Source organism: Plectropomus leopardus, chromosome 18, assembly GCF_008729295.1.
Source record: "Plectropomus leopardus isolate mb chromosome 18, YSFRI_Pleo_2.0, whole genome shotgun sequence".
NCBI classification, from domain to species: Eukaryota; Metazoa; Chordata; class Actinopteri; order Perciformes; family Serranidae; genus Plectropomus; species Plectropomus leopardus.
The window spans coordinates 14,419,274-14,446,240 of record NC_056480.1 but is presented as its reverse complement, the minus strand read 5'-3'; the positions used below and the strand labels follow the sequence as shown (position 1 = coordinate 14,446,240).

At 40.6% G+C, this 26,967-nt stretch overlaps 1 protein-coding gene across 1 annotated transcript in view; it reads left to right on the top strand.

Moving 5' to 3' along the window:
• The window catches only part of adgrb2 (adhesion G protein-coupled receptor B2), a 243,880-nt gene that overhangs the window by 147,105 nt on the left and 69,808 nt on the right, over positions 1-26,967 (top strand). The window contains exons 13-16 of the mRNA XM_042506819.1: positions 294-440; positions 6,475-6,562; positions 7,500-7,602; positions 13,913-13,956. Coding sequence (XP_042362753.1) covers positions 294-440; positions 6,475-6,562; positions 7,500-7,602; positions 13,913-13,956 — 382 coding nt within the window. The remainder of the gene's footprint in view (positions 1-293; positions 441-6,474; positions 6,563-7,499; positions 7,603-13,912; positions 13,957-26,967) is intronic.

Sequence of the window (26,967 nt, the reverse complement as noted above, 5' to 3'; positions counted from 1 at the left end):
CCTCTCTTCCTCTCTCACTGTTATGTTTTTATTGGGGGGTGGGACAACTGCACACATACTAAATTTTGAGGGGTATGGGTCCCCAGTGTCCCCCCCAAAATTTTATACCCATGGTTTGTTCAGTAGTACAATAGCTTGCACTGTGTGCACAAGTACAGTAGAGAAGAGTTTGAAAGTTATGTTTACAAGCAGTAACCAACATTTCCTGCAAAGTGTATCTTGAGCCAGTATTCTTTGTTTCAGCCCCAATTCTTCATTGAAGTGAGTGTTTTTGGTGTATCTTGTTTGTCTAGTGATAACTGTCCAGCGAGAACCAGTGTCAGCCGTATCCAGCGATATCAACTTCCCCATGAAGGGCCGGAGAGGGATGAAGGACTGGGCCAGAACAGCTGAGGACAAGCTCTACATCCCTAAAGAGGTCTTCACCATTCCAGCTGAAGGTAGGGCAACTAAGATAGATATCCACTGTCCAGGATTTGCCCACACTTGTTTCTTGTTGTACCAGTACGTAACACTCACACTACGCTAAATGTAAGTACGTATACCAGGGTCTAAGAACAAAGGCCATCTGAAGAGGGCTCCACCAGGTAGTATAACACAGCGTTTCTCAAACTCCTCCTCGAGGACCACTAGTCCTGCGACACAGCTCAGTATGAACTTCTAAAGCAGCTTGATGATAGGCTGATCCTTTGAATTTGCTGTTTTACAGCAGGGATAGATCTAAAACATGCAGGACTGGCAGTCCTCCAGGAGAGGTTTGAGAAATGCTGGTATAACACATTAGTTTTAGTGCTTAGGAAGGCTGAGATGCCTAGAGGTAGTAGTGCATACTACCAAGATCTGACCCAACCTTGGTGCTTTTTTCAAGGGTTTTTCTAGAAACAATCATTGGAACGGAAGACACAAGCCGCCACAAACAAATCTACCCATTAATACCAAAATTAGTCTGATGATGTTATTTTAAGAGCAATCAGCTGTTCCACAACACTGTCTGTAGCACTTGGCTCATTGCCATGATTTGAATCTGTTGTCATCCTCAGTCTCTGTCTTGAATCTTAGACAAACAGTATGAGAACCTGTTATCACCCCACTCAACCCTCCCTTCAGCCAAGGTCAGACCCAGTTATCACAGTGTGAATTCACACACTCAGACATGTGTCTCATGGAAGCAGATAGAAGGCTTTCCAAGGACGTCGAAGGGTAATGCTAAGGATTTGTATTTGGACTATAAATACGCCCTGGAGGGCTTCTCAAGAAGATGCAGGTCTTTCATCTGTGAAGAAGTGTGCCGCATCCCCTCGAGAGCATCAAGTCCTCACACAGTTTTGAAAGATGTCTCTTAGCTTTTAGCAGCATACGAGAGCTAACTGCTGTTTGTCTAAACTGCCGTGAACATTTTTTCCATGGTTTCAAGTGACGCCAAGAAAGGAGCGAAGTGATTGTCCAAACGCACTCCTAACTGTGGAATAAAGCACAAAGAGGAAGGAGAAACCAGGATGCATAAGACCTGAAGTTGTTCAGGGGAGACAAAGGGAATTAAGAGTGGAAAGAAAGTGGCTTATATTGGATAAGAGAATTCTCTGTGGCAGATGTGATCCACTACCAACGATGGCAAAGGTCACATCCCACTGGAAATTACACTGGCAAACTTCCTGTCTGGCACCCCGCCCCCTGCCCAAATTAAGGTTCAGAGAGGCTGCGGGCTGAGAGAGCAGAGCTGTCTCTGACCTCTGACTTGCTCTGATGACACAGACTCTTTGATTGGCGTTCCTGACATCGTGTATGCTTACCTCAGGGCACCTCACCTCGACTCACTTAGTCTCTCTGTCTCTTTATTATGCACAATGTAATGTGCTTATTTTGTGCCCCTCTTCCATCTCACCATCCATCTTGCTTTTATGTAGCAGAACTCGTTTATAGGATGCCCGTGAGTTGTTTTGTTCAAGTTGTTTTTCCAGATTTTATGTAACAGCAAATTCAGATATCTCAAAGACTGAATGTTTGGCTGCAACAGGAGACAAAAGGCGGTACAATCGCAAGACCCTGTTTAATGCTGCTGCATTGCAATGTTGTCTTTTTCCCCATTCTCCATTTATCCTGCATTTCTGTTTTATTGTGTTGCTATCGTGCATTTCCTCCATCTCAATTTCTTTGTCCATTATCTTAGTAGTTTGTCGCAATGAATGTTTTGTCTCCTGCAGTGCTTGTGGTGCAGTAAAAGTGACCGGCTGCGTCACATTTACTCAACCATTTTCTCATATGATATTCAGCACATGCCATTGCCATTTTAGCATATGCTATTTAGTAAATTGTTTCATCCCAACTGCATGTCGTTTTATGAGTTAGGACATTATTATTAGACTTTGCCCCTGAGGGAACTCTGCCTCTTCCCATTGGCAGTCCAAGAGTTGAGGTCTTCAGTTGATTGCTATCGGTTTGATTGGTTCATTTACCCCATAATGAAAGCCTATCTCAGATGGACAGCTTAACTATGCTCATAAAGGCCCATTGGCACCTTTGTGTGTGCACGTGTGCACACAGTTGCACATACACGCAGCCAATTGATAGGTTCATGAATCGCTTCACTGGGCAGAGGCTGGGACTGTTCTTCACTGATTTTTGAAGTGACAAACTCCCTCTCTCCTTTCACTGTCTCTCTCATAAACATACACATTGCAGGCACTCATTCGGTCTTACAGCCATACACATGCTTGCAGTGTCTTTACATCTCACATACCCTATTGCTGGTACATGCATACATTTATGATACATAAACTTAGTAATACTAAATACCTATTAAGTATTATTCTAGAAAGAACACAAACAACATGGACTATACTATGATTTTTGTATTTGTGGTGCTAGCTGTAACTATGTTGAGTTCCAAAATATCACCAGTGAGCTTAGAATTGATGTTTAAAGCTGGAATTAAAGTTGTATCTCCAATAGGAACAGTTTTATATTTGAGACAAACTTTCATTTGATGAGAATGAGATGAGAATACACAGAAAAACAGAACAGAAGACAAGAATGACATGTTGCCATCTGACAACCTCACAATGACAGCAATACATGACCTGAGTAATTCTCTGCACACAGCTTTTGTTCACCAAGAAATGGTCATAGCATGTTAATTTCTATAAAACCACAACTTTTCATCTTGACAATTTTGATTTTCATGAGTTACGGTGTAAATTGTGTGGTAATTAGTTTGATTTGGAGGTGTTGGTAGGTAGTTTTTTGATCTTCGGACATAGCCCTCCATTTAACCCTGCTTCCCATTTCACTAAAGCCCCTCTCCCATTTGACAAAAACCCATTAACACCCACTTACATCTGTCTTTGTCTTTAATGTGAAGGTTAGAACTGGCATTCATTTCCGCATCAAACAAGTATTCACAGGTATTTATCGGCTCCGACTCCAATCAGTTCCAATCAGCAGTGATGTAAAGCTCACACCACAAAAGACGCCCTAATTTTCAACCATTTTCCAGCATGATACAATGACACACTGCCACAAATTTCATCCTTCTCCGTTGCAGGTGAGACTGAACATCTTTAAAAATTAGTTCATACAGAGAAACACTGACAAAGTAACAGATAAAGAGAAGAGGAAATTTTCACTGGCATCTACGCTTCTTTATACTGTTTGCTAACATGTTTTCCGGTCTGTCTGTAACGTTGAACATGAAACACCAGGAAAAAACAATATACACAACTCTGGTCTACTGGCAAATGTGAAGGGAGTTTACTACCTATTTATAGTGGGTTTTCCTACATTTAAAAACCCAACATAAACGCGCTTATTTTGGTAGAGAAGGGTTATAAACTAACCTAATAGCCTTCTGGCCCCAGCTCCACACATATCACATAGATGTGCAAATGCTAATGATTTTATCATATACTCTACTGCAAAGCCAGAAAAGGCAAATAGTTATTTACCAGTTGACTAACTTTTTATAAGAATCAGTAGTTTGACTTGCTGAGAGTTAGTTAAAAAATACAAATTTTAAGACATATAGAAGGTAGTGGTAAGTTATGTAGGACATTTCAGTATAAATAATGAATCACTGACCCTTAAAAGGTAGCATTGTAGGAAATTAATTTTGCTGAGCTTGAGCATGTCACCCTGTCAGTATGTTCACCTGAGTAAAAGTAATGCTATTCTACAATATTTTAATTTCTTAACATTTTCTGTCATGGGTAGAGAAGTTGTGAAAAAAGCAAATGTGCAGAAGAAAGAAAGCAGGACGGAATGAAAAGAGTAACTCACATGGAACTGTTCAGAAAGAGCTTTCGATCTTTGATTAAAACCATAAATTATGGCTTTGCATCAACTCCAAGCATATCTTCTCCTGACAAATGGCATATTAAAGTCCACAGCCGGTGACTGGTGGTTTGCCATTTTGCTGGATTACAGCTGACCACCAATCATTCAGATACTCAGCGAGGGCAGTGACAAAAAGTCTGTTCATGGGAAATTACAGTTTTGTGATTGAGTGCTTTTGTGGTATTAATCATCCTCTAGCGTAGGAGTGCCACCCCATCACACACTGATTTACCATTTACCCACAATACACTGACTTGCTCATTTGCATGCCTTTGCAGACACTGTCCAATTAGGATCCATCACACTCGCAGGCTTTCTCACGCTGACTTTGATCTGGGGGTTTTTTTCTGTTTTTTTGGGGGGGGGGGGCTTGCCTCCTCACAGTCTTACAATTGCTTTTTTTCCCCCACTGTCGACATCCTTTTGTCTCTTCCTCTTTCTCTCCTCATCTGTCTTGCATAGCTATCTCTCTTCCTGAGTATTACCTCTTAGGCAGCAGGCAGACAGATTTTGGATGAGTCACCCAGTATGTCTGATACCATCAGCCCCCTCTGTCTCTTCCTCTCCAGCTCTCTGTGCTGATGGTCCTCCATCGCTTCTCTCAGTCTGAAAGGGCAAAGGAGGGAGTGGCATCTCTCAACATGAACTCTTTCCCTCTTACTTTTTCTCTCTGCTTCCTTTCGCCTCCCTCACACGAGACAAAGTGACATTTACAGAGGGACAGTACGTCTCTTTGGGAGCCCCTGCTCTTTTTGGTGAAAGAATACTGAAGGGAGTGGTGGAAGGGAAGGGATTGTAAAGAAGGGCTGTTGAAAAGGGTGGAAAAGTTGAAAAGTAGGTTGGAGAATGGCAACAACAGAGGAGGATGAGAGGGGCAAGTACTCAGGAGGAGAAACAGAAGAAAGGGGCTTTGAAACTAGGGAAAAGGAGAAAACAATGTAAAGAGACACTTTTTTTAGGGGGATGTGGACACTTTGTCTTTCTTGAAATAATTTAATCAGACTAATTCAGGTTAAAGGCTTCTGCTGAGCAATAGGTGACTTACCAGCTGCTAAAAGGCACAAAAATGACTCAAATAGTGTCTCCTCTTACATTAACTGCTCAGCCAGGATCTTGAACCTCAAATAGTGGCATTTTTTTCACCTTGAAGCATTTTAAATCTGTGTATGGAATATGGCTGTCATTTCATGCTCTGCAATTAACTAACTTTTCTTATTTTGATGTATTCAACAGAGCATTTGTCAGCGACAGCTCAAGAGTGAATGTAAATTAAGATGAAATTGCAGGTTGTAGAGGCAGGTGAAATCTGTGCCTGTTTGCTTCACCATCTAATTGATGTGTTTGCATTTTGTGTATTTAATACAAATCATGAGTTATCAGTGCAGTACACGTTATCTCAATCAATCATAAATACTAACACTCCAGTCTGTAATTGAAACTCCAGGTTAGCATGTTTCATGTTGTCTGAGAAGTTTTGCTTTTTAAAGTTTTAATTTCCACTGTTCTCCCAATCAACATACAGCCAAATGTAAAATGGGGAGTCCTGTTTTGAAACCTTTAGTTTGGCATTTTTGCTGTCACCATTTGGGATTTTTGGAGCTGGGGTTTGACAAGAGTGTGGAGCTGTGGAGTACCGAGGGGTGGATCTGACCAATAAGCTGAGGTGACGCCTTGCAGACAGCCTGTCCTTCAATGCAGCCGCACCCTTAGTTATGCATAATTCTAAGTCTTGGTACAATTAAAACGGGTAAGTTATATAAAATGCACTTCTCGTACAGTTGTCATGAACAGGAAAGTTAGCTGCAGAGACCAAAACCTGCTCTAAATTTTGGCATTTTAACATGGGTGTCTATGGGAATTGACTTGCTTCTGGAGCCAGCCTCAAGTGGCCATCAGAGCAACTGCAGGTTTTGACACTTCCTTATTGGCTTAATTTTTCAACCCTGGGAGGTTGCCACCTGTTTTTTCACTGGACTTGTCCAAATAAACGTCCTCAGCAGCTTGTGCCCTTGTACAGGATAACAAGAGGGATACAGATTGATTAACTGAGAAACAGATGGATTTCAAGATTATTTGGAAGGTGTTTTGGGTAAACAATGCCATCTATTTGGGCTGACCAGATGCAAAATTTTCTGTGTTTTTTAGAGACTGAGACGGAATCAGAGTCTACAATGTACTATGTCATTGGAGCCATCTTGTACAGGACGCTGGGCGTCATCCTACCTGCACCAAAGTGAGTACTTGTCATATGATCTACCTTATAATTGTTCAATCATTTTAAGCTATATATCTCACTTTCTACTCCTGTCGCTGTCCTTTCTTTTACCTTTCTGCATCTCTTTCTGTCAACTTTTCATTTCCCTTGTATCCTTTTTTTAGTTTCCATTCTTACCACCTTTCTATTTCTGTGCCCTTTCTTCTGTCACTTCTTCTCTGTTTCCAACCTCATATTCTACATCAATTTTCTCTCTCATAATGTCTCTGTTGCTTCTCTCCTCTCCTTGTGTCTGCCTAGTTATCAGACAAATGTCTTGGATCCCCAAAAAAGTACATTTCCCTAGATATTTTCTCTTTCTTTTGCCTTGTCGGTGTATTTTTGGAATTGTACAGTGGGCTTCGAATGGGTGCAGGCCTAATGGATCCTGAAACTTGTACAGAAAAAAACTTAGAAAAATAGAAGTTAGGAGGAATCAGGAGGTTGTCATAAGGCCACTGTGATATGGTGTTTGTGCTGGCCCTGGGCCCTTTTATTCAGGTCAGTGCTCTTGGTTGTGGATGATCTGGATCTGTTAAAACCCTTTTCTCCCTGTAGCTCTGTTGAATGCTAATATGTCCAATGTGCCATTTTTACTTAGGCACAAGCTTTCTCCCATTCTCATTAGGATTTAATTTTTTTTTTTTTACTTATTTATGTATTTATTTTTGCAAACACTAAAAAAAACCATCAAAAGCACAGCAGGCTGCACATGCCTGTTTCTGAGTGTGTTCAGATGCATTTGATTTTATGTGTAACACATAAAGTTGTGTGTGACAAAAAAAAAAGTAACTCACCAGCATATTCCATTTTCTTCTTGTCATTTAAAATCAGACAGTTTTAGTCAACCTTGAATGTGTGGTACAGTTCCTAAAAAATAAAACTGTTTTGTGGTTGACTGTGCGTGTCTTTGCAGCCCCCCTGCGGTCATCAACTCGAAGATCCTGACGGTGACAGTGCGGCCGGAACCACAACCCAGCAAGCCCATGGTGGTAGTGGAGCTGTCGCCGCTTTTTAATGTAAGTGTTTTTTGTTGTTGTTGTTGTTTTTTTCATGCAGAATTTTCCTTAAAACAATGTATAGACTCATTCAAAGAAATCCCTCACAATCATCACTTCCCTAGAAGTGTGTGGAGGCATGCTTTTCTGCTTTTCAACTTTACTTTCATATTATCCTTTTACTTTCTGTGTTTAGGCCGTTTATAGGCCCACAGTGCTCAGGTGAGGTCTGGGCTTAATAAAAAAGGTAGCCACCAAGTGCAAGACCATAAGCAGCAAGCATCCAAGAGACACCACCTGAAGAAAGATGAAAGATGAAACCCCAAATAAGAGTAACTCTTGGGTTGGCTTTTACTTCCCTTTCGCTGGTGGTGTTTACAGTAACCTACAATCCTACATAGTATATCTTGAAATCAGCCGTAAGATAAGTTTCCTTTTAATACAAAGCACTTGCCGGTCATGAGTCTTCAAGATCTAGATCATTTCATGATAGAGTATCTGAGAGTTAAAAAACATTACTCTGAACTTTTCCAACCACTCAAGATGACTGCTAACCACCAGACAAGTACTCATATTCCTGGCAGCAACAAAGTGTTACAATGGTTTGCTTGTTTTGTTATTATATACTTGTATATTGAGCAAGCTTTGGCCAAGAAAATAAATCTTTCCCAAGCTTTAAAGGATCCCTTTTCTCCCAGCTGACCCATGTTTCCTGAGTTCAGATGAAAGAGAAAGTGCTGCATGCTATAAAGTGCCATAGTGCTCGTTGAATTGCCTGAATAAATGCAGACCTTTTTCACTTCCTTACATCACGGCGTCTCCTGATGCCTATTTGGTTTATATTACAGTGGAGTGTGTTATTATAAACGACTCATGGGGTGTCTTCATTGGAAAGGGCTAAGTGCAAGTTTAATGAGAGGCCCTCCTCACGACCTCAATATGATGCAGGTTTCATTAGACTTTCTTCTGTGCAAAGGTGGGCACAGTTTTGAAAATAATGTTGAATTTTTAATGGTTCTCTCTTCACAAACACACACACATTTGTATAAAGTATATGCACACGAGAAATCTTCCAATGAAATCAGTCTCTCCCTGTGTCATCCAGGACCTTGGGGTCAAAACTATTGCAGTGTTTCATTATAAAGACTTTGTATTCATTTTCCATCCCCCGCCATTCCATCTCCCTGCTTTAAAACAAAGATTCATTACTTAATTATGGCATTTCCTTTATATGCCTTCATCTTTTATCTTCCTATTATTCTGCCTTTTAATACTTTTGGCAAAGCAGAGGTACTGCAGGTTGCACACCCTCTGTCGAGAGAGAATGATGTCTTAATGCTGATCTAAGCATGCTGCTCTGGATTACTAAGCGGAGGCTCCTGCTGAGGACACATACTTCTCCTGCACAGGGTACAGAGCTGGGATACACACATGCATACCTTAGACCAGTGTTTGTGAGGACATCACCCTCATGCTTAATGAGGTTCTCGCACTATTTAGCATTGCTCTCTTCTAAATTTTGGACATCCACAAGAGACAGAAAAAAGCAGTACAGACTGAGATATCCTGATTTGCAGTCCCTTTGTATAGGTCAAGCACCATAAATGCTCAATCCTATATTCCCCATAAAGCATCTGAATGGTGTTTTTCATTAGAGCCCTCCAGTCCAACAAATGCCCACAACTTTAAACCCCATTTCCCATTTTATACTGCAGACTTTCTGTCCCAAGTCCAGGGAGGAAGTTCAACTACAGCAAAACCACCCTCAAGAGGAATAATTGACTAAAATGATGTAGAAAATTAATTAGTACCACATTTGAAAATTAATATATCTCTGCCATATAACAAAATTGAAATGGCATTGCAGAGGATACAAGTGATTAGCATAATATTCGTTTGGTTTCGTTTGAAATGCAACCAGTGCTCATATCCATAATTGCTACTTGAAATTAATTAAGGTTTTAGCAACTCCTAAAAGCAAAATAAAAGACAAAAAAATAATGTTTTTTATAACCAAAGTAGTTTGTGTTTGTAGAATTTCACTAAAGGATTAGTATGATTAAAGCTTCTTTTTTTTTTGACTTTTTGGCAAACACTCATTAGCTTTCTTGCAGAGAGTTAAATGAAAAGACACCACTTAAATGTCTCCCTAAAGGGAGACATCACTGACTTTCAACCAACTTGTATTATAACAAAGTGGGTAGCATGTGTAAATAATTTATGGTAAACTTCCCTCCATCTTACCAGCACCCACACCACCCTGCTCATCTTTCCACTGGTTCTAGAGCTGTTCATTGGACATTGGATTGTACTTCCACATTTTGGTGTACCAGCGCCATGAACACTCACTCTCAAACTCAAACCAAACAGTACAACTGAGCAGTGCTGATTAAATATAAACCAAGATTATGTTACTGCGTTGCTTATTTCACGACAAAAATTTTTTTCAGAAACATATTATATCATGCCTTTCAACTGTTATTCAGGATCCTATGTTACCAACTGCCTGCCATATTGTTTCATGTGTCAAAATGGCAACATAAGTTCACATTATGTCATCCACCAGCAGGAGCTTTTCTTAGTCTGGTGTGGCACAGTGCATTCTGGTGGTTGAACGTTTTCCACCCATTGAGCAAAGCCACAGCCCTTATTCTGTTTTCTCTGATCATATAGCACCAATTTATAAAAGATATTTGTATTTTTCTACAGCATAGACAGCCCACTTTTATGAAAATACCATCTTTCCAGCAGTGAAATACCACTTTAATTATTAAACCAGCAGCTGGTTGGCTTAGCTTAGAATAAAGACTGGATACAGAGTGAAACAGCAAGCTTGCTGGCTGCCTGCAGACTCTGTTAGTGGGTAACTATCAGAAAAGAGAGAATTCCCACACGCTGTCCTATTACTTGCAGAAAACGTTATTATTAAGTAGACAATGTTTTTCTCGTCTGACCTTCACCAGGTCCTCTTCTCATCTATTGACAATTCCCTCCTACACACTTGTTCACACGTTTTCTGATGGTGTGCATGAGCCTCCACATTGAAGCTTGTAGGTAAAAATAATCAGCCTAACAGCACCTAGAAGGGTTTTCATCAGTTGGAGACTGCTGGTGTCTGTAACTGTTTTCGTCTGTTTTCAGTCTTTATGCTAAGCTAATCGAAATGGCGGCTGTCTTTAATATTTATTAAATGGACAGATATGAGGTGTGTCATTCTTCTCTTTTAATACTTCTACTACTACTACTACTACTACTAATAATAATAATAATAATAATAATAATAATAATAATAATAATAATAATAATAATAATAATGATAATGATAACTTTTAAAGACACAGAACAAGGTAGTACATAGCATATGACATAAAAACAGACAATAGTCTATGTACAAAAATACAATAGATACCATAAGTACAATAAAATACAGGAAATACACAACAGTATATTATGCAAGTTAAATATAAAAGAATAAATTCAAGACTGCACCCACAAACAAACTGGAGTGCCAGTGGCTCCACAAAACTCTAGTAAAGAAAGAGAATAAAAATAATGTGTAACTATACCTGTAAAACACTTTTGGGGGTTCCAGGTTCCTAAGATATAACCAAATCATAGTGCAAAAATAAAGTTAAAGTAATTTCATTGCATTCATTGAAACTAATTACTTACTTCTACATGCGCTTGTACATGCACACACAATTATTTGACCTCAAAGGCAGCGTTAATCTTCTGACTTTTCATCATTGCTCAACTGGGCCTAAACTTCATTAAGCAGAAAAATGCTGAGCTACTATTTGGAAACCAGAGAGGCCATGGAAATGAAAGTGTGGGTCTTCAGCTGCAGTTGATGTCGACCTTGGCCAGTGTAGAAACAGCGAGCTACTGAAGCAGTGGCAGCAGCTGCCTCAGGCTTCACTCTCAAAGGGGGGTGTAGGGGTCTCTTTGCACGGTCATGTCTTCACTGAGAGGACATCTGCTCCAGTCAGACTCCTCACATATTTCCCTGTTGTCAAAGTGTGTGTGTGTGTCTATAATGGTGAGTGAGAGGCAGAGAACTCTGTGTGCCCTTGCAGTTAACGGGTAGACCCACACCTTCTCCTCCAGCTATCCTTCAGCTTGCCTTTTCAATTACAAAGGCGACTCTGGTTAGCTTTCCTAACCTTTCTGGTAATTTCACTGTGATCTAATTTACTTTCATCAATCAAAAAACATCATCCATGTTGCTTCATTTCATTTTCTGAATATATAGTCTTTGATATGAATTGGAAAGACTCCCCATGAGGCCTGTTTGTGTAGCTCATTTCATCTTATTAGCTGACCATATTCACGGCAAATATGCATGAAGCATTTAACACCAAATAGCTACCACATGTAGTTGTGAATGCCTTGAAGCAAATGGCAGTTCTTTTTTGAGACAAAGGGATAGAGCCATTGAGGTAGATGCCATTAATATGGTCCGTAAATGCAGATGTCAGAATCACACACCCGTGGCTCCCTTTGAGAGGCATCAGTCGAGCGGGTGGTGTCATTATGCAACACATCGGCGCTAAAGAGGAGGCAGATATTGTGGGAGTACACGGATGTCACTCCCACTGCAGCATACAGTCGGGCATGATGCACACTGATTGATAGTTGAATGCTAACAGAGCCTGCCTCGCTAATGCACGCCTAGGGACATCTAATGTCGGTGACGGCGGCGGTCTGCGTGTGAGGCAGAACAAAGCGCCGTCATCCATCAATCTGCATCTCCAAGCCTGTGATCTTGTGTATATAAACCTTGCATCATACCGTTCTCTCTAGTCCAGCCATGCAGAGACCCCAGAATTCACTGATTCATGGGAGATCAGTTATGAAGTGTTCGGAGACGGAGGGGTGACCTTGCTTTTGAGAGAAATAAATCCTCATAGTGTAGACTGGAATGTGCATCACCTCTTTCTCTCCTTTTTTGCTCATTTAAAACACTACTGATATTCAGAAAATCTTCATTTTGCTCCTTATTCAAGTGGAGTTAATTTCTTAATTTTACTCTCAGGCTGTAGCAAGTCTACTTAATATGGACATCATCCTTTTTTATGCTGGACAGAACAGTGTGGCTGTGAACTGCTATAATCCCCTTTACCATGAGGGGGAGCTCAAAGGCAAAGGGCTCAATTCAGGATTGAGGAAGGACCAACAGACTGGTACAGAGAGGGATTCATTTTCCTCTGCATCAGTGCAACAATGGCGTCACAACTGTGGGAACCTGATGTAGTTACACAAGAGGTCTGATCAGTCTAACTGTGAAGGTCCGAAAAAGTGTATTGGTCAGCTGTTTCTCTCAGACTGTACTTGTTCCACAGACTTTAAATGCATTTGATCTCAGGAATGAGTGTAAGAACAGAATCCTGGATTCAGACCAGACACCCCACAGAGTCCACCTTAAAACCAATCCCAATCCAATCCTTACCAAATGAGACATACAGGTTGAAAGGGCACGGAGGATTCTTTAAAAAGCAATCAATGCAGAGATCGCTGAGGATCACCAGTGGAACAAGTTGTGATGAGTCAGTTAAAGATATTGATCCTGGGATTGATTCCCTGATTGAGTCATTGGGAGTCTTCCTTTCTTCACCATGTGTGACTGAGCTTTGATTACCAGATGATTCACCTGCCTTTCGACCCCCAACAATTGGCTTTTGGCTTCAACGAGTTGATGGATTAAGAGCTGGATAGCAAATCACTGGCGTTTAGACCATTGTGAGAGGTTGCATGACTTTATCTTTTGTGGTTTTTTAAATGTTTTTAATCCACTCCCAGAATACTGATATGTTTAGAGATGCTTTGGTGAGCCTTTACATACCCTGAGAGGACCAGTTCTTCACAATAAGTGCTTGTTGTACTTAAGTACATTTCACTGCTTCATAGTTGTTTACTTTAATTTACGACTTCTCACCGTGGTTGTGCTTAAGCAAATAATGCTTTTTCCACGACTGGATGTTTATGACCCCAACTTTCTGTGTATTATTGTCCATGAAATGGCTTTTTTGTCTCTTAACTCTCAATTCATTGTTCATACACCTTCTCTCCTTTTGCAGCAGCAGCTATTTGCTGCTCTGTCCCCTGACAATGACTCTTTCTCCATCTCTCCCTCCTACCGTCTGTCTCAATCCTTCTCTTTCATTGTCTGTTTACCTCTCTCCATCGCCCATGCAGCATCACTCTTTCTCCTCTGGCAACAAGCTATTCTGTCTTCACTCTGCCTCGCTCTTTCACTCATCCTCTCGACTGGCAATAACAGCTTATCTTCTCTCTCCCTCCCCCTCCCTCCTTCTCCCCCTGTATCTTGCAGGGTACATCAGACCCACAGTGCGTTGTCTGGGACTATGGCAACCCGTAAGTTACTCTAAATGATTTTGATGTGTGCATGTGAGAGTGTACAGTGCAGTAATGCATGCGTCTGTCAGTTTGTGTGTGTTGATGTTTATCTTGTGTGTGCTTATGCCCAGTCAGATTAATTTCATTAATGAGCTGAAAACAGTCTAATGAAGTTCCCTCTGTTAGTGTTAATTAAATTAGTCAATGAGAACAAACACCATTCTCTCTGTGTTTCTAAGACTTTACAAGCAACATCACTCAAAATGCCTCATTGAAGCAGGTTTTCCTCTGTTGTGGTCCTCTTTCTTGATGTTTGCCTTTTTCTCACACCATGAGGTTTTGATTGCGACTTTGAATTCCACTGTGGTCGTTTGGCGTAACTCGAACAATCAAGTTTTATGCCACCAGTGACCTGATTCTTTAGTTCTGACCCAACGGGTTTTCTCTGGTGTCTATGTAGGCCACTGACTCTTTGACATTGATGTATGTGGATCATGTAGTGAACTACATAATGTAAACCAGCACAATTGATCATGGTAACCATTAACCCACATAGTGATTACTCTTTTTTGTCAATAACTAAGTCAAACTTGTTCAGGAGCATTAAGCCAGGGTTTGGTGCCAGGTCACGGTCTCATTGCGCTTTCACCATGAGGCCACTATGTTTGATTGGCCCATATACTCTACCCATGCCAGTTTATCTGAATGAACTTCCCACAAAACACAATAACATACCGTTCATTTTAAACAGATGACATTCATTGGGAAGTTCTTTTTCGAAAAAGGTTTGCATATGAAGCACCAAAACATTCTCATTTCCAACTAATCAAATACTGACTCTCGGTCAGTGGCCCTGCATTCAAACTATGACACTGTAGGTACCACTCTAAATTAATTTCCGTGTTCACAGGAAATGTACGGTTTCCACTTGTTCAATGCATTTCGTCAAAATAAAATTCCTTCACTGCAAAATAAAATTCCTTAAATGCTTAAATATTTCCACAAAAATACTACCAGGAGAGGATATTGTTGGGACAACGCTTTTTGTGAAGAAGAACTAACAGTCAACCCTATAATCTTGTCCCACTATGAATATTGTGGTATTTGGTCAAAAATATCATCATTTGATTTTCTCCATATTGCCCAGCCCACAAAGTCTTCATCAGCAAAGTTTGCCTGGTTGTCATGGAAAAGTCCTAGAAGTGCAAAGAATAATCAGCAGAATTTACAGTTCCATGACAACTGAGCAAATATATAAATATCTACTTATGAAGACTGTGATTAAATTAACGGCTCCAAAACTAGTGACCCAGTGACCCTCAAATTAAAATTTATTTGTCATGTGTTTCATTGTTATATTGATTACAAAATGCCATCCTGGTAGCATCATTTATCTCCAAATTTTGTTTGCAAATACAGATTAGTTGTAAATGAACATCATTTTCAAGAGCCCCATTTGACAGATGAATCTGTGACAGAGAAAATGGCTTTGTAAGAATTGACTTTGTCATCACAGTTAGGCTTCCCTGTCTACTGTGACAACAAGATGGATGACAGAAAAATTCTGGTTAGCTCAGCTTCTCCCTCGAGATCACATTATAGTTTGCGCAGTGCAAGAGGAGTACTCTCCGGTGACCAAAGCACACAATGGGACCTGCAGGCCCATGCACAGAGGATAAGACATTTTGTAACTTATCAAACTACCCCTCTCCATCAAGGTAGGAGAGAGACAAAGCTCTGCAAAGTCAATTAACTAGCCGGCAGATTACAGCTGCAATCAAATTAAATTCACAGACGTTACGACGGCAGAGAGCCAAACAGAATATAAAGTGGCAAGGTGGCAGCGATGTCTGTCAACCAAACATGCTCAAACTGCGAGGAATGTGGAAAACATCCAAATGTGTTTGCCAGGGATTGTGTAATATGTTTGCAGACATGCACAGTGGGGAGCACACACAGATGCTTAGAAGCTTTCACACACAAACACACACAGGCTGACCAGGACCTAGTTAATGTGACATACACTGAAAATGCAAGCAACAAAACAAGAATGTTCCAGTTATGATAACTGAGGCTGTCTTCACCAGCCGGAGTATCAAAAGATTTGTCTATTTTTAGCACTCATGTCAGCTATTCCCACTCTCCTAAACTGACAGGGATATTCATGATCTCCATGGGTTGTTTACATTTTGAGCTGATGCACAGATTTGACCGTTTCAGTGTAAACAGCCTGAGGTCATCACAGCATGCTGTTTGGGTGCAGATGCTATTAGGAGAGGGTGTGAAGCTGTGAAGCCCTGCCAACTGGTGCGCTTCAAGTAAAATCTCATGGTCACATATGGATTTATCATCTATACATTATTTATATCAAGGGCTCATATACAAGGACATCTGCACAGGGATCAAAAGCATATATATATGTATATTCACTGACTGTATAGTGTTTGGTTTTTCAATCCTTCTCCATTTCCTGGGCAGTAGATCTTGACTGGAGCTGGGTAGGAGCGTGCAGTTGATATGAGCAAAGAACATGTTGTACAAAGCAGTCGTTTGTTTGCTCCAGGATATCACCTCTCTCAACCTGGCTGTCTCTCTAACTGAGCCACAGGCATCGAGGTTGAGCGGGAGGCAGACAAGAGGTGGAGAATGTATAGATAGCAATGCGGAGGAAGGGCAAACACGGCAGAACCAGACAGCAGGAGAAAAGAATTTCAGCTCGGAGATGGAGGAAAAACTTTCAGTCTTTGACCTGTATATGGAGGCTATATTTAGTGCATACTAATGCATCCACATTCAGTAAACCGATTATATATGGTACATGTATCTATCCACCTTAATTGCTGCAATGCACAGCAATATCTAAATATCTAAAGCCTACTGTCATCCCACACAATTGTCTGTGTGCATGCTTTTCATGCAGCAGTGGTCCATTTAGAAATCTGCAAGCATTTTCGGCAGTAGCTCTCTCCCATTTGCGCTCTCTCTCAGCTGGCTAAGTTGGCCAACAGTTTGTGGCACTCACAGTTCATCTCAGTATTTATGTGTGAGTGTTTATTTATTTATTTTGCCCCTAACAGGCCCATATGTCTGCACCATCTGCCCACCCAAATCGCTGCGTACGCCATCCCTCCCTGTCTTCCCCCATGTGCCCGTCTCCTCAACCTACTCTTATTCATTCGCCTCGCTGGCTCAAATAGATGCTGTTATGTTTAGCTCTCGTAAAAGTTTTACAAGGTTCGAAACTGAGAGCCTAGTGCAAGCAAAAGGAGGATATTAAGAGGAAAAATGTACACATTTTTTGACCACGTTTGGAGAATTGCAGGGCACCAAAATGAAAGTCTTCATGCTGTCATTTTTGTCTACCTTAAAGCTCCTTTTAATTTTTCTGCAGTCTCTCACTAACTCTCTCTCTCTTTTATGGGAAATGATGATGTTCTGCTTCTTTTCGCTGGGTGGCTGCTGACCTTGCCTCTGGCATCTCTAAGCTTTGACCCTTACTCTGCCTCAGTATGGAATAGCTGGCTGAAGCCCCACTGACATAGACACACTCAGAGGTCTGTGCAGCACTTATCTTATATCTGGTGCATTATAGATTGGCTCGTATTAGATTAGATTGTATCCTGCATTTGCCACTCCCAGATGAGTTATACTGATTCTATAGCTGCTGCTTTTTCAATCAAAGCAAACTGTCTTTCTGCTGGCATCTATAAAATATACATTGCACCACTCAAATATTTATTTAGGCTCATATGTTTCATATTTTATTTGTAACGTTTGTATTGGTAGCATAGAAGCAACATACTCTCATGCAAATAAGAATGTATTAAAGGCAGGCGAATGAGCAATCTCTATTTAAAGCGTGCTTGAAAAGATATGACCCAGTAGTTAGAGATGATTGCAACATACACTTTAGATGGATGGATGACAGTAAGCTTGTGAAGGGTCGAGGGTCACTTAATCCTATTTCTAATCCCCAGTGGTCTTCAGCTTGATCGGGGATCAGCGGTTAAAGACCAGAGCGCCCCCACCCTACCCCCGCCGCCCATCGCTGCTGTAGAGTAATAATGGCCTGATGTGCAGCACAAGTAGCTCTAACATCCTCAATCTGACACGGTAGATTGAGGCTTGCTTTGGGCTCAGACTGATCTGGCAGCACTATCAGCTTTATTACCGGCAGGTCTCAACCTTAAATGAAGTCAGAAAAATCAAAGGCATATTCTACACACTGCCAAAAACTAGCTGGACACAAATCTGGCCAAAATGTAATCACATTTATTTTACAAAAACACATAGCAGCAAGTTGTGACCTAAGCCAAGTGTATGACACTTTTTTTCATTCTTGTGGCAGCATTATGGCCATTGATATGGCATCAGTTACGCCCCCCTGTGTCAAACAAGCGAGTAAATGAATGAAAATACATAAATACGGGGGATTGTTTCTCCCTTTTGAAAGTGTGTTTCCTGTCTTAAGATGCCTTAAATTAAAGGAGTATTACATCGATTTGGCATTACTGTCAGACTCACAATGCACAATGATGGAGCTAGAGATATTGTCTCGTTTATTTAGCATATTCCTCTTTTTTGTCAAAACCTGGCACCTACATTACCTACAATGCAATTTGACTACTTACAGTTTGGTCTGAGATATGCTAACAGAGTTTAGGAGTCACAAATTTGATGACTTCAGACTCTAAATGACAAAATCAAAAAAAGAATTACAACTTAGCTTGATACTTAAATACCAGACTATGTTATTGAAAGACAGTGTGTTGAATAACTTAATTTCTTCAATCAGCTAATGTTAACTCTGTTATGGAACTGATTACTTGTGCTTTATGCCATGATAGTGCAATGTCAGCACAACTTTTTTTTATTAATTTCAGTTACACGTCTTTATGATTTTTCTAAATTAAATATATTATTGCTGTATTGTTGAAATTGCAGCACATCTGGTGAAGAGCATATTGTGACTTGTTTAGGACTCGAAACTCACAGTTTAAGACATTGACTCAGGACTTGCATGTCTTGACTTGGAACTTTTACTTGAGTTCGAAGACTTCAGACTTACTTGTGACCAGCAATGTGACCACCACGATGACTTGGTCCCACTTTAGTATGCTAGTACAGTGGTTCTTAACCTTTTTCATGTTAAGGACCTCCAAATTGATACACATTCGGTCACAGACTCCCATTTGATGAGCTTTATCTTCAGGGACCTCCATCTGAAAAAATTGGGTTGTTAGATTTGATTAAGCCCAGAATTCTACAGAAGTCAATTACAGTTGAGGAGATAACTGTGAAGGAAATGAAACCTTTAATCAGAATAGTCACTCTTATAACTCTTACACCTTGGCCACACTGCATGTGTGAGCAGCATGTGACAGCTGCCTCACTGATTTACTGAGGGGTGCATGTTTGTGATGTCAGACAGCATTGTTGCTTTGGTGCCACTGCAGAGCTGCCTACTGTTATAACTACTGTATTTCCACAATTAAAAGCTGCTAGACCACTAATTTATGGAACCGTGCAGCCACTGCACTGTCAACAACATGTTCATGCTAGTATTTCCAATTTAAAGCCTTTTGTTAACAACTGAGGTGACTTTGATGGAAGAATTGTTGTCAGAGGGCTTTTATTTTGAAACAGAAACAGGAAAGCTTTAGTTTGGTTTATATGTTTGTATTGCTTAATGTCTGTAGCAGATATCGACATTGAAACTGTAGTGAAAGGTAGTATATTGTTATCAAAAGACCTTTTTTACTGTCTATTTTTGCTGAAAAATGTGTGTCACAAGGGAAAAAATAGGCAAACTTCCTTTACTTTAGATTTTCTGCAGCTTAGATGCAGCTGAGCTGCGCCTCAGTAGTGATGCTCATGTAGGCACTTTGTCCCTGGCATTACACATTTTGGCTCACCTGTGTAGTGAATTAGATAGTGAAATTAAACAATTAGCAATTTTTCTGGGGACCCCCTGAAATTCCTTGAAGGACCTGTAGGTGTCTCCTGGGATACTGATAAGCACCGTGGTGTTAGCTACAGCTCAAATAGAGACAAGGAGTGGGCTACAGGCATCTGTTAAGTGATAAATATAAATGTGTTTGTCTGCATGCAAGTAAGCCCTGTGATAGACCCTGTCCTTGGTGTATTCAGCCTGTCATAGGCCCAGTGCATTATGGTATATACTTCAGCTCACTTCAACCCTTATTGGGTTAAATGGATATAGAAAACGGATGCATGCTAAACAGACTGTTATCCCCAAGGAGACAGCATACAGTTCAGCCTAAAAATAGTTCTCCATATGTTTAAGTCTTTACAAGCCAAACACATTGCAACATGTCCTATCCAACACAGTGTTTGTCTCATTTACATTCTATAAGTAATCTGTCTGGGTTTGTTTTTTTTGTAATGTTTTTCAGTGCTTGTTTCAAGGCAGTTTCTTAACTTCAGTGGAAGTTTAATTGAAAATTAGCTTTTGAAACTGAGTAACACCAACAGATGTGTTCAAATATTCTTTTTGTTGGTGTATACCTCCAACATAAAATCCTTGAAATAATGTTGGTTTGCTTTTCTTTCACCCCATCTGCGATGGAAACGATTCATTAAGCACTTAAAAAAAATTCTGCATATTTCCTCATCCCTCCCCCATCATTACAGACAAACACTTTGGCAGAAACAACACACACACTAATACACTTAACAGCGTAGCCACCAGGAGGAGGAGGAGGGGTGGAGGGCTGATAGGGCTTGCTCCACTTTTCCATCTGACAGAGCAGAAGGGATCAAGACTGTGTCAAACAGCGAGTCAGCGCAGCAAGAGGGAGTCGGCCAGTAGGGCTTATGTGGGCTCTGCCTCTATTGGGCGTTACAGACGCAGACAGGCTCTCAGCTCATTTCCCCAGCTATCACAACAGTCCTTAGAGAGCGCCTTAACATGGTAGCTTCGATTCTCAGCAGGGGATGCTCGGGTTCTTGTCGAGGACAGTTGGCTTGAGGGTACTTTTGTAGCTTTAAGTAGCTCTTTCATGTTGAGATCAGTTCTAAGTGGTGCTATGTACAAATCTAAACTTGAGATATGACTTCATTCTGCTGCTGGACTTCATGGATAAGTGTGGGCTGCTTGCACTTGAGAAATGTTCTGTTTAGTTTGGGTTAGGGTTAGGGTTAGGTTAGGGTTATGAAAATATGTAAAGCAGGTTAGAAAAGGTTTTTACTTCATGCATTATTTTTATTGATTGCGCCATCATGTGACTAGTGGGAGTGGATGGTGCTCTGAATCTTACTGTACAGCCAGGGATAGCCTTTAGAGCTGATGCTGTTTCCCTTGGGTGAAGATGATGTTAGTATTAGTATTTAAAGTTTAGATGAGAGATTGAGAAAAAGAAGACTTGCTTGGAATACACAACCTCCTCACTGTGGGACCTTTACAGTTTGGGAAGCACTTGGTAAGTAACGTCTATACCCTCTTAAAATCTATTTTAGGTCATTTTGTAGCTGAATTTGCATTGCAAATACACTCTTGTATCGTATATGTAAGTGTCAAGTGTAGCATTTGCCTTATGCTTATCTTGTTGACTCGCACATTATCTTTTCCCTCATGCTGCTGGGAGTAGGCTGAGAGGGCACTGTGTTAGTGCTTTGTGAGATTCAGAGATGTCCCTTGGGCCTTAAAAGTCCTCTTTAAACCTATGACATGATGCTGAGTTTCAGAGAGTCCCGCCACATTTTCTACAAGATGTTACACTTGAAAAAGTCGGGTTGCATTAGTACAAAAAAAAAACCTTTCATACTTTTTTTGGAATCAGGATTAATAATCCATTTTCAGCCAGAGCCACTTTCTTAAGAGCCGTGCGCCGTGTCCATGTTAACACAGAATGCGGGCAGTCAGGACGGCGGGGCCTTTTATGGCCATAGCCGAAACCTGTATCTCTGCTTTTCCTGTTCGCTCACTAGCTTGCACACCAGGAAGAAAGATAATCCCCGGGAAAGAAGCTTATAAAGTAGCCCATGGCCATGCCAGAGAGCAGATTGGGGCAGTGGAGGTCAATGACAAAGCATCCTCCTTGCACGAGAATCAGGGGAGAAGCGTGAAGTAGGGTTTTGTGTGACAGCCTCACATAACATGAGGCACAAGAAAGACAAGTAGGCTTATGCAAGGACACTGCATTGTCCCTATTAAAGACCTATTGAAGTTTTCATGAAAAGTAAGGGGACTAGAAATCAATGAGTATGTACTGGAGAAATAATGGTTTACAAAGTCCTTTTATGCAATCTGATACAAATATTTTTTTTACACTGACACCTCTGGCCTTATGATTGCTTCCTCAGTTCATTCATATTAATACAGCCGCAGTAATGGTGCATGTGTTCTGATGAGAGATGTCTGATTCACTTTTTCTCCCGAATCATTCCTTAACACATGGGACTCCCATCAATAAATATTTCATGTTCAAGATACCACCACAATGATAACATATAAAAGCTTAAGCCTTTCACATAAACATCACAGCAATCTTCAGATAATCTCACAGCATGTTCTTGTGGTTATAAGACTCATTTTTACATCAGTCTGTGGAAGAGATGAAAGCTTAGTTCCTACAGAGTTAATATCGGGGTCAGATACATTTATGCACACTGACACACATTATATACTGAAATGCAAACATGACCATACTGTGTTTAGTACTGTGTAAATGTGGGCTGGTCAGTCCTGCATAATAGGTGCTATGAAGGGTTTAGTAAGTGCAGATTATTTGTGCTATGTGAAGATTTGCTTCACTGCTTTCTAGCTGTATTGAGAGTAGAAGGCCAGTGTGTGCTGCCTCTGGTGAATGTGCACTTTGGCTTCTTAGCGGTCGGGGACATAACGTCTACTAGAATAGATTCCGTCAACCTGAATAAATGTTTTCCCTCAACACTTTTTTTCCATTTATTTTTGTGGCTTCAATCAGGGAATAAAATTCCTGGCAGAGGATATGTATTCACAGGCATAGAACTGACAAGAAGATAAGCAATAGTGCAATCAAATTTTTTTTAAAAAAATAGACAAGCTCACAGCTATTGATGTAATTCTCTTATATGAAAAACCAAAAATTCGCACAATCAGGCACCCTCAGTATGTGTTGGAAATACCTGTTTTGCAAGATGGATTTATTCAAGAAAAAACGAAAACATACAAAGTTACATTTTAAAAATGTAAAATTAAAAAATACTGTATATGACATTCCAGCCCAGGTCATCAAATGCCAACGCTTTGTCACAGACCGACCCTTACGGCAGTCTACCATATTTATGAGACGCACCAGACTTTGTAGTAACAACAATCCAAACCCATCAGCTTCGATATTTGATTCTCAGAGTAACTGACATAGTGCAAAGATTGACAAAGTCAGAGCACCCATTTTCATTCAGATATCTTAAAGTCAGAGGTCAAGGGACCCCTGTGAAATGAACTTGCCATTCTTGCATTGCCAAAATTTTGCCTAAATTTGGAGCATTTTCAACCCCCATCCTGACAAGCTAGCATGACAGGTACAACTGGATCCCTCAGGTCTTCTAGTTTCAGATGATACCAGCAGCAACACTCAAAACTCAGCCCGGTACAGCCTCTTAAGGACAGGAATGTCGGCAGGCGATTAACGTGATTAAAAACAAATAACATGTTATGTACAGACCTTAATTGCATTGTGATTAATGTGTTAATGCTGGCAGCCGTAGTATAGAGTGTTTCATCAAGGAGACTGCTCATGGTATTAGTATAGGGGGACAGGAGGGTGGGCACTATGCTTCTGTGATGACGCCATCCCAATATCAAGGGTAACCATAGTGTGATTGCAGCACAGTGCCAGTGAGCTAACATAAATGTTGATGGGCAATTTGCTCTAAAATAAAACAATCTTTTTGCAAGTTCTGTTCCCTGTTTCCATGAAAATACACAGTCAGACTTATGAATGGAGTTTTTAGTTTGTTTAAAGTCACTGTTGTTTGTTTTGTCAGTGTTCATAAAGTGTCTGTTCAGACCATGGTGGTTTATGCTGGTTATATTCATCTTTGTGTCAGTTTACATATATACCATAAGTGAGTTGGCTGTTACTTTTCTCAGTGTCAGCTGTATTTCCAAATACTAGCTTGGGTTCCTGGACATCATGTATCTCACATCAATTAATGCTGCTCTGAAAAAGTTCTTGTCCCTAGTCTGAAAAACGTTATGATGATTATAAAATTTCTACAAGAACAGTAGTTGGCGAAGTCATATTTTTAGTCATGAGGAAGGTGTGCTTTCATGCTGATTTGAGCACACTCTAAATGTCTTGTTGACCAATCAGATTGCTTGGTCGAAACTACTTGTGGTAAAATACAACATATACTGACACCATTAGCATAGCAAATAGTGGTTTGCTGCTATATTAATGTTCTGAATGCCATAAATAGAGCCTCTTTTTGTAAGAGATTTTTGCAATGAAGATGATTTACCTTGTTTATTACACATTTAACAATGTGGAGCTGCTGGATATATAGGGAGAAACAGACTGACCCAAACGACACATTACAGTTCTGTGGCCACATTTAAACCCATGATGCATTCAACATGTTGACAGACAGCTGGGCCCCCAGGGTGACTCAGCCCTTGTGGTTGTGAATCTGTTAGTATTAATCTCGTTGAGTCTGCTGTACAGTGTTAGGCATTACTACGTTGTGGCATGTATCTCAAGCACCTTATAGAAATCTGACAATATCAGGAGACCCTGAAACAGGAGGCTTAATGTCTGATTTGTCAACCTCAGGCTCAGACTTGAGGGTTTTCACTTATTATGGCTGATTAGACTTCACTTTAGCTGAAGGTATGATGTCAATAGGTCTTTTTTCACATTTTGACTTGTCATAGTAGGGAAAGCCGTGGTGTTACTAATAGCATTAATGATGACTCTGTTTCTGTGCTCCTTTGTCATGATGTCCCAGTGAGTCAGAGTGGCATGCACAGTATCAGAACCCTGAAACAGAGGCAGCTAAATGGAATTTAGTCATCAGATATGGGATTATTCACACGTGACGTTATTGTAAAAAAGACAGATTACATGTTGTGTAAAAACCAGCAAGTAAAGCAGTAAGTTGTCCGGCCTTAACAGGGAGATTTGAATCAATGATGGGGATGAAGCCAGCTGTAGACAAGGCTGTTCAAAAGAGGCTGGGACACACTCCTTGACCGCATGGGAGCTTCGGGTATCACACATGCACATTGTGACAGGAGCTGTGATGCTGGAGGATTACAGCAGATGGTGGTATAAATAAAGGGGCAATGTCCGCTCAGGTGCTTTTTGGGTGTGCTAATTTTAGCCTCTTTAGTTGTACTCACCCTTTTAGGTACACTCAAATTGATGGTGGCCGATGTACAATGGAGCTATGCATACAGAGTTTTTTTATGGTCTTTTGTCACAGACATTTTTATTTTATAATAGTGCACCAGTTGCTGCAGCAATTGCACACCAGGCTTCACTGAGCATGTTTTGTACCCATGGATGTATTAAGAAAATGTGGATACAGCTTGGAGGCAGCGCCCAGTTCATTCCTATGAGAGCTGCTCAGTGGAGTAAAAAAGTACCCAGATCTTACTACTGGGCCACTTCCGCCAGCAAAGCGGCTAAATTCTGCTATGTCCTGCTAGCTTGAATAGTGTAGTAATTTAGTAATTCAGTCTTGCGTCTCTGTTTGACTTCCAAATGTTATCGAACTGAATGGATTAAATCTTGATAGTGAAATGAGTCATTTTGTGGAGGTTTTTGACACTCACAAAAATGTATCCACTGATTTACAGATGTCTCTTTCCCAATGTCTTTCTGGGCCTCATGGCATCATGTGATGGACCCAGACTTTGTCACTTCACTTTTGGCAACTATGTAAAATTTGCTTCAAAGCCTTGCGCACTTCCTGGGGGCTTGGTTGTACCCTAATAGTGTGGCGTAATTTGAAACCGGGACTTCTCCTCCTTTGACCCTCCTTGGCTGTAGATGGAAAGAAACTGTTTTTGTGGCGTGAGCTTTTGGCGTGCGGACTGCAGCCTCCTGCAAGAGGAGAACGATTCATAAAGCTTGTAATCGGTAGTCTTTCCTCAAGGTCCTGGAGACATACAAGTCCTGGAGGGACGTCAGATTGCAGCCAATCGGCCTCTCAGCAAAACGAATGATACACTTTCTGTCCATGATTATTTGTGGAGAAAAGAATGGGAAAAACAGTTGGTGTACAAAAACATGACAATACATGTGCACATACTTGATCGAACACAAAGGTTGTTGTTGCCGCCTTCGGGCGCCGTTGATACTGACATCCTCTTGAGGCCACTTAACACCATGACCCTTGAAGTCCCTCTCTAATACAAAAAGCCCTCTCCTTCTCACTGGTCCTCTGACTCATTAGCTCTCTGTTTGCTATGTGTGTCACCAACTCTGTTTCAGAGAATGACTCGTCAAAGTTGTCTTTGCACATTAAAACATCAGGTTAGACAGTATCTGTTGCAGTTTGCTCATTGACTTCACAATATCATGCACAGAATATTTAACTAGTTCCTACTATCTTCTTAAGACTTTACAGCAATTTGAAAGTATTCTCTGTGTAATGAGGATGCGTTTTGTGATTTACATGCTTTTGGTTTTCATCTATGTCATTTTTTGTGATCCCTCAATGCTTTCTTAATCTCTTTGCATTTATTGCTGTTTACCCTCCCACATTTTTATCTTTTTTTCCCCTCCTATTTTATATCTTTGCCTCTGTGCTTCTGACCACTGATGACACACAATTTGATGGCAAAGAAATGAGAAATGAAAAACAGAAATGGGGAGAGGGTGTGTAGTTTTATTTCTAAACTATATTTTTTGCTACAGTCATCTCATAAATCAGTTTTGACAGTGTTTGCCAGCAGCTGAAATTAGCTGATAATGTTAATCCTTATTACATCAATGACAGCTATGTAGAACAACATTTTCTCATGTAAAACTGGTTCAAATGCTGAACAGAATGTTGCCTATGTGCAGCAAGCCC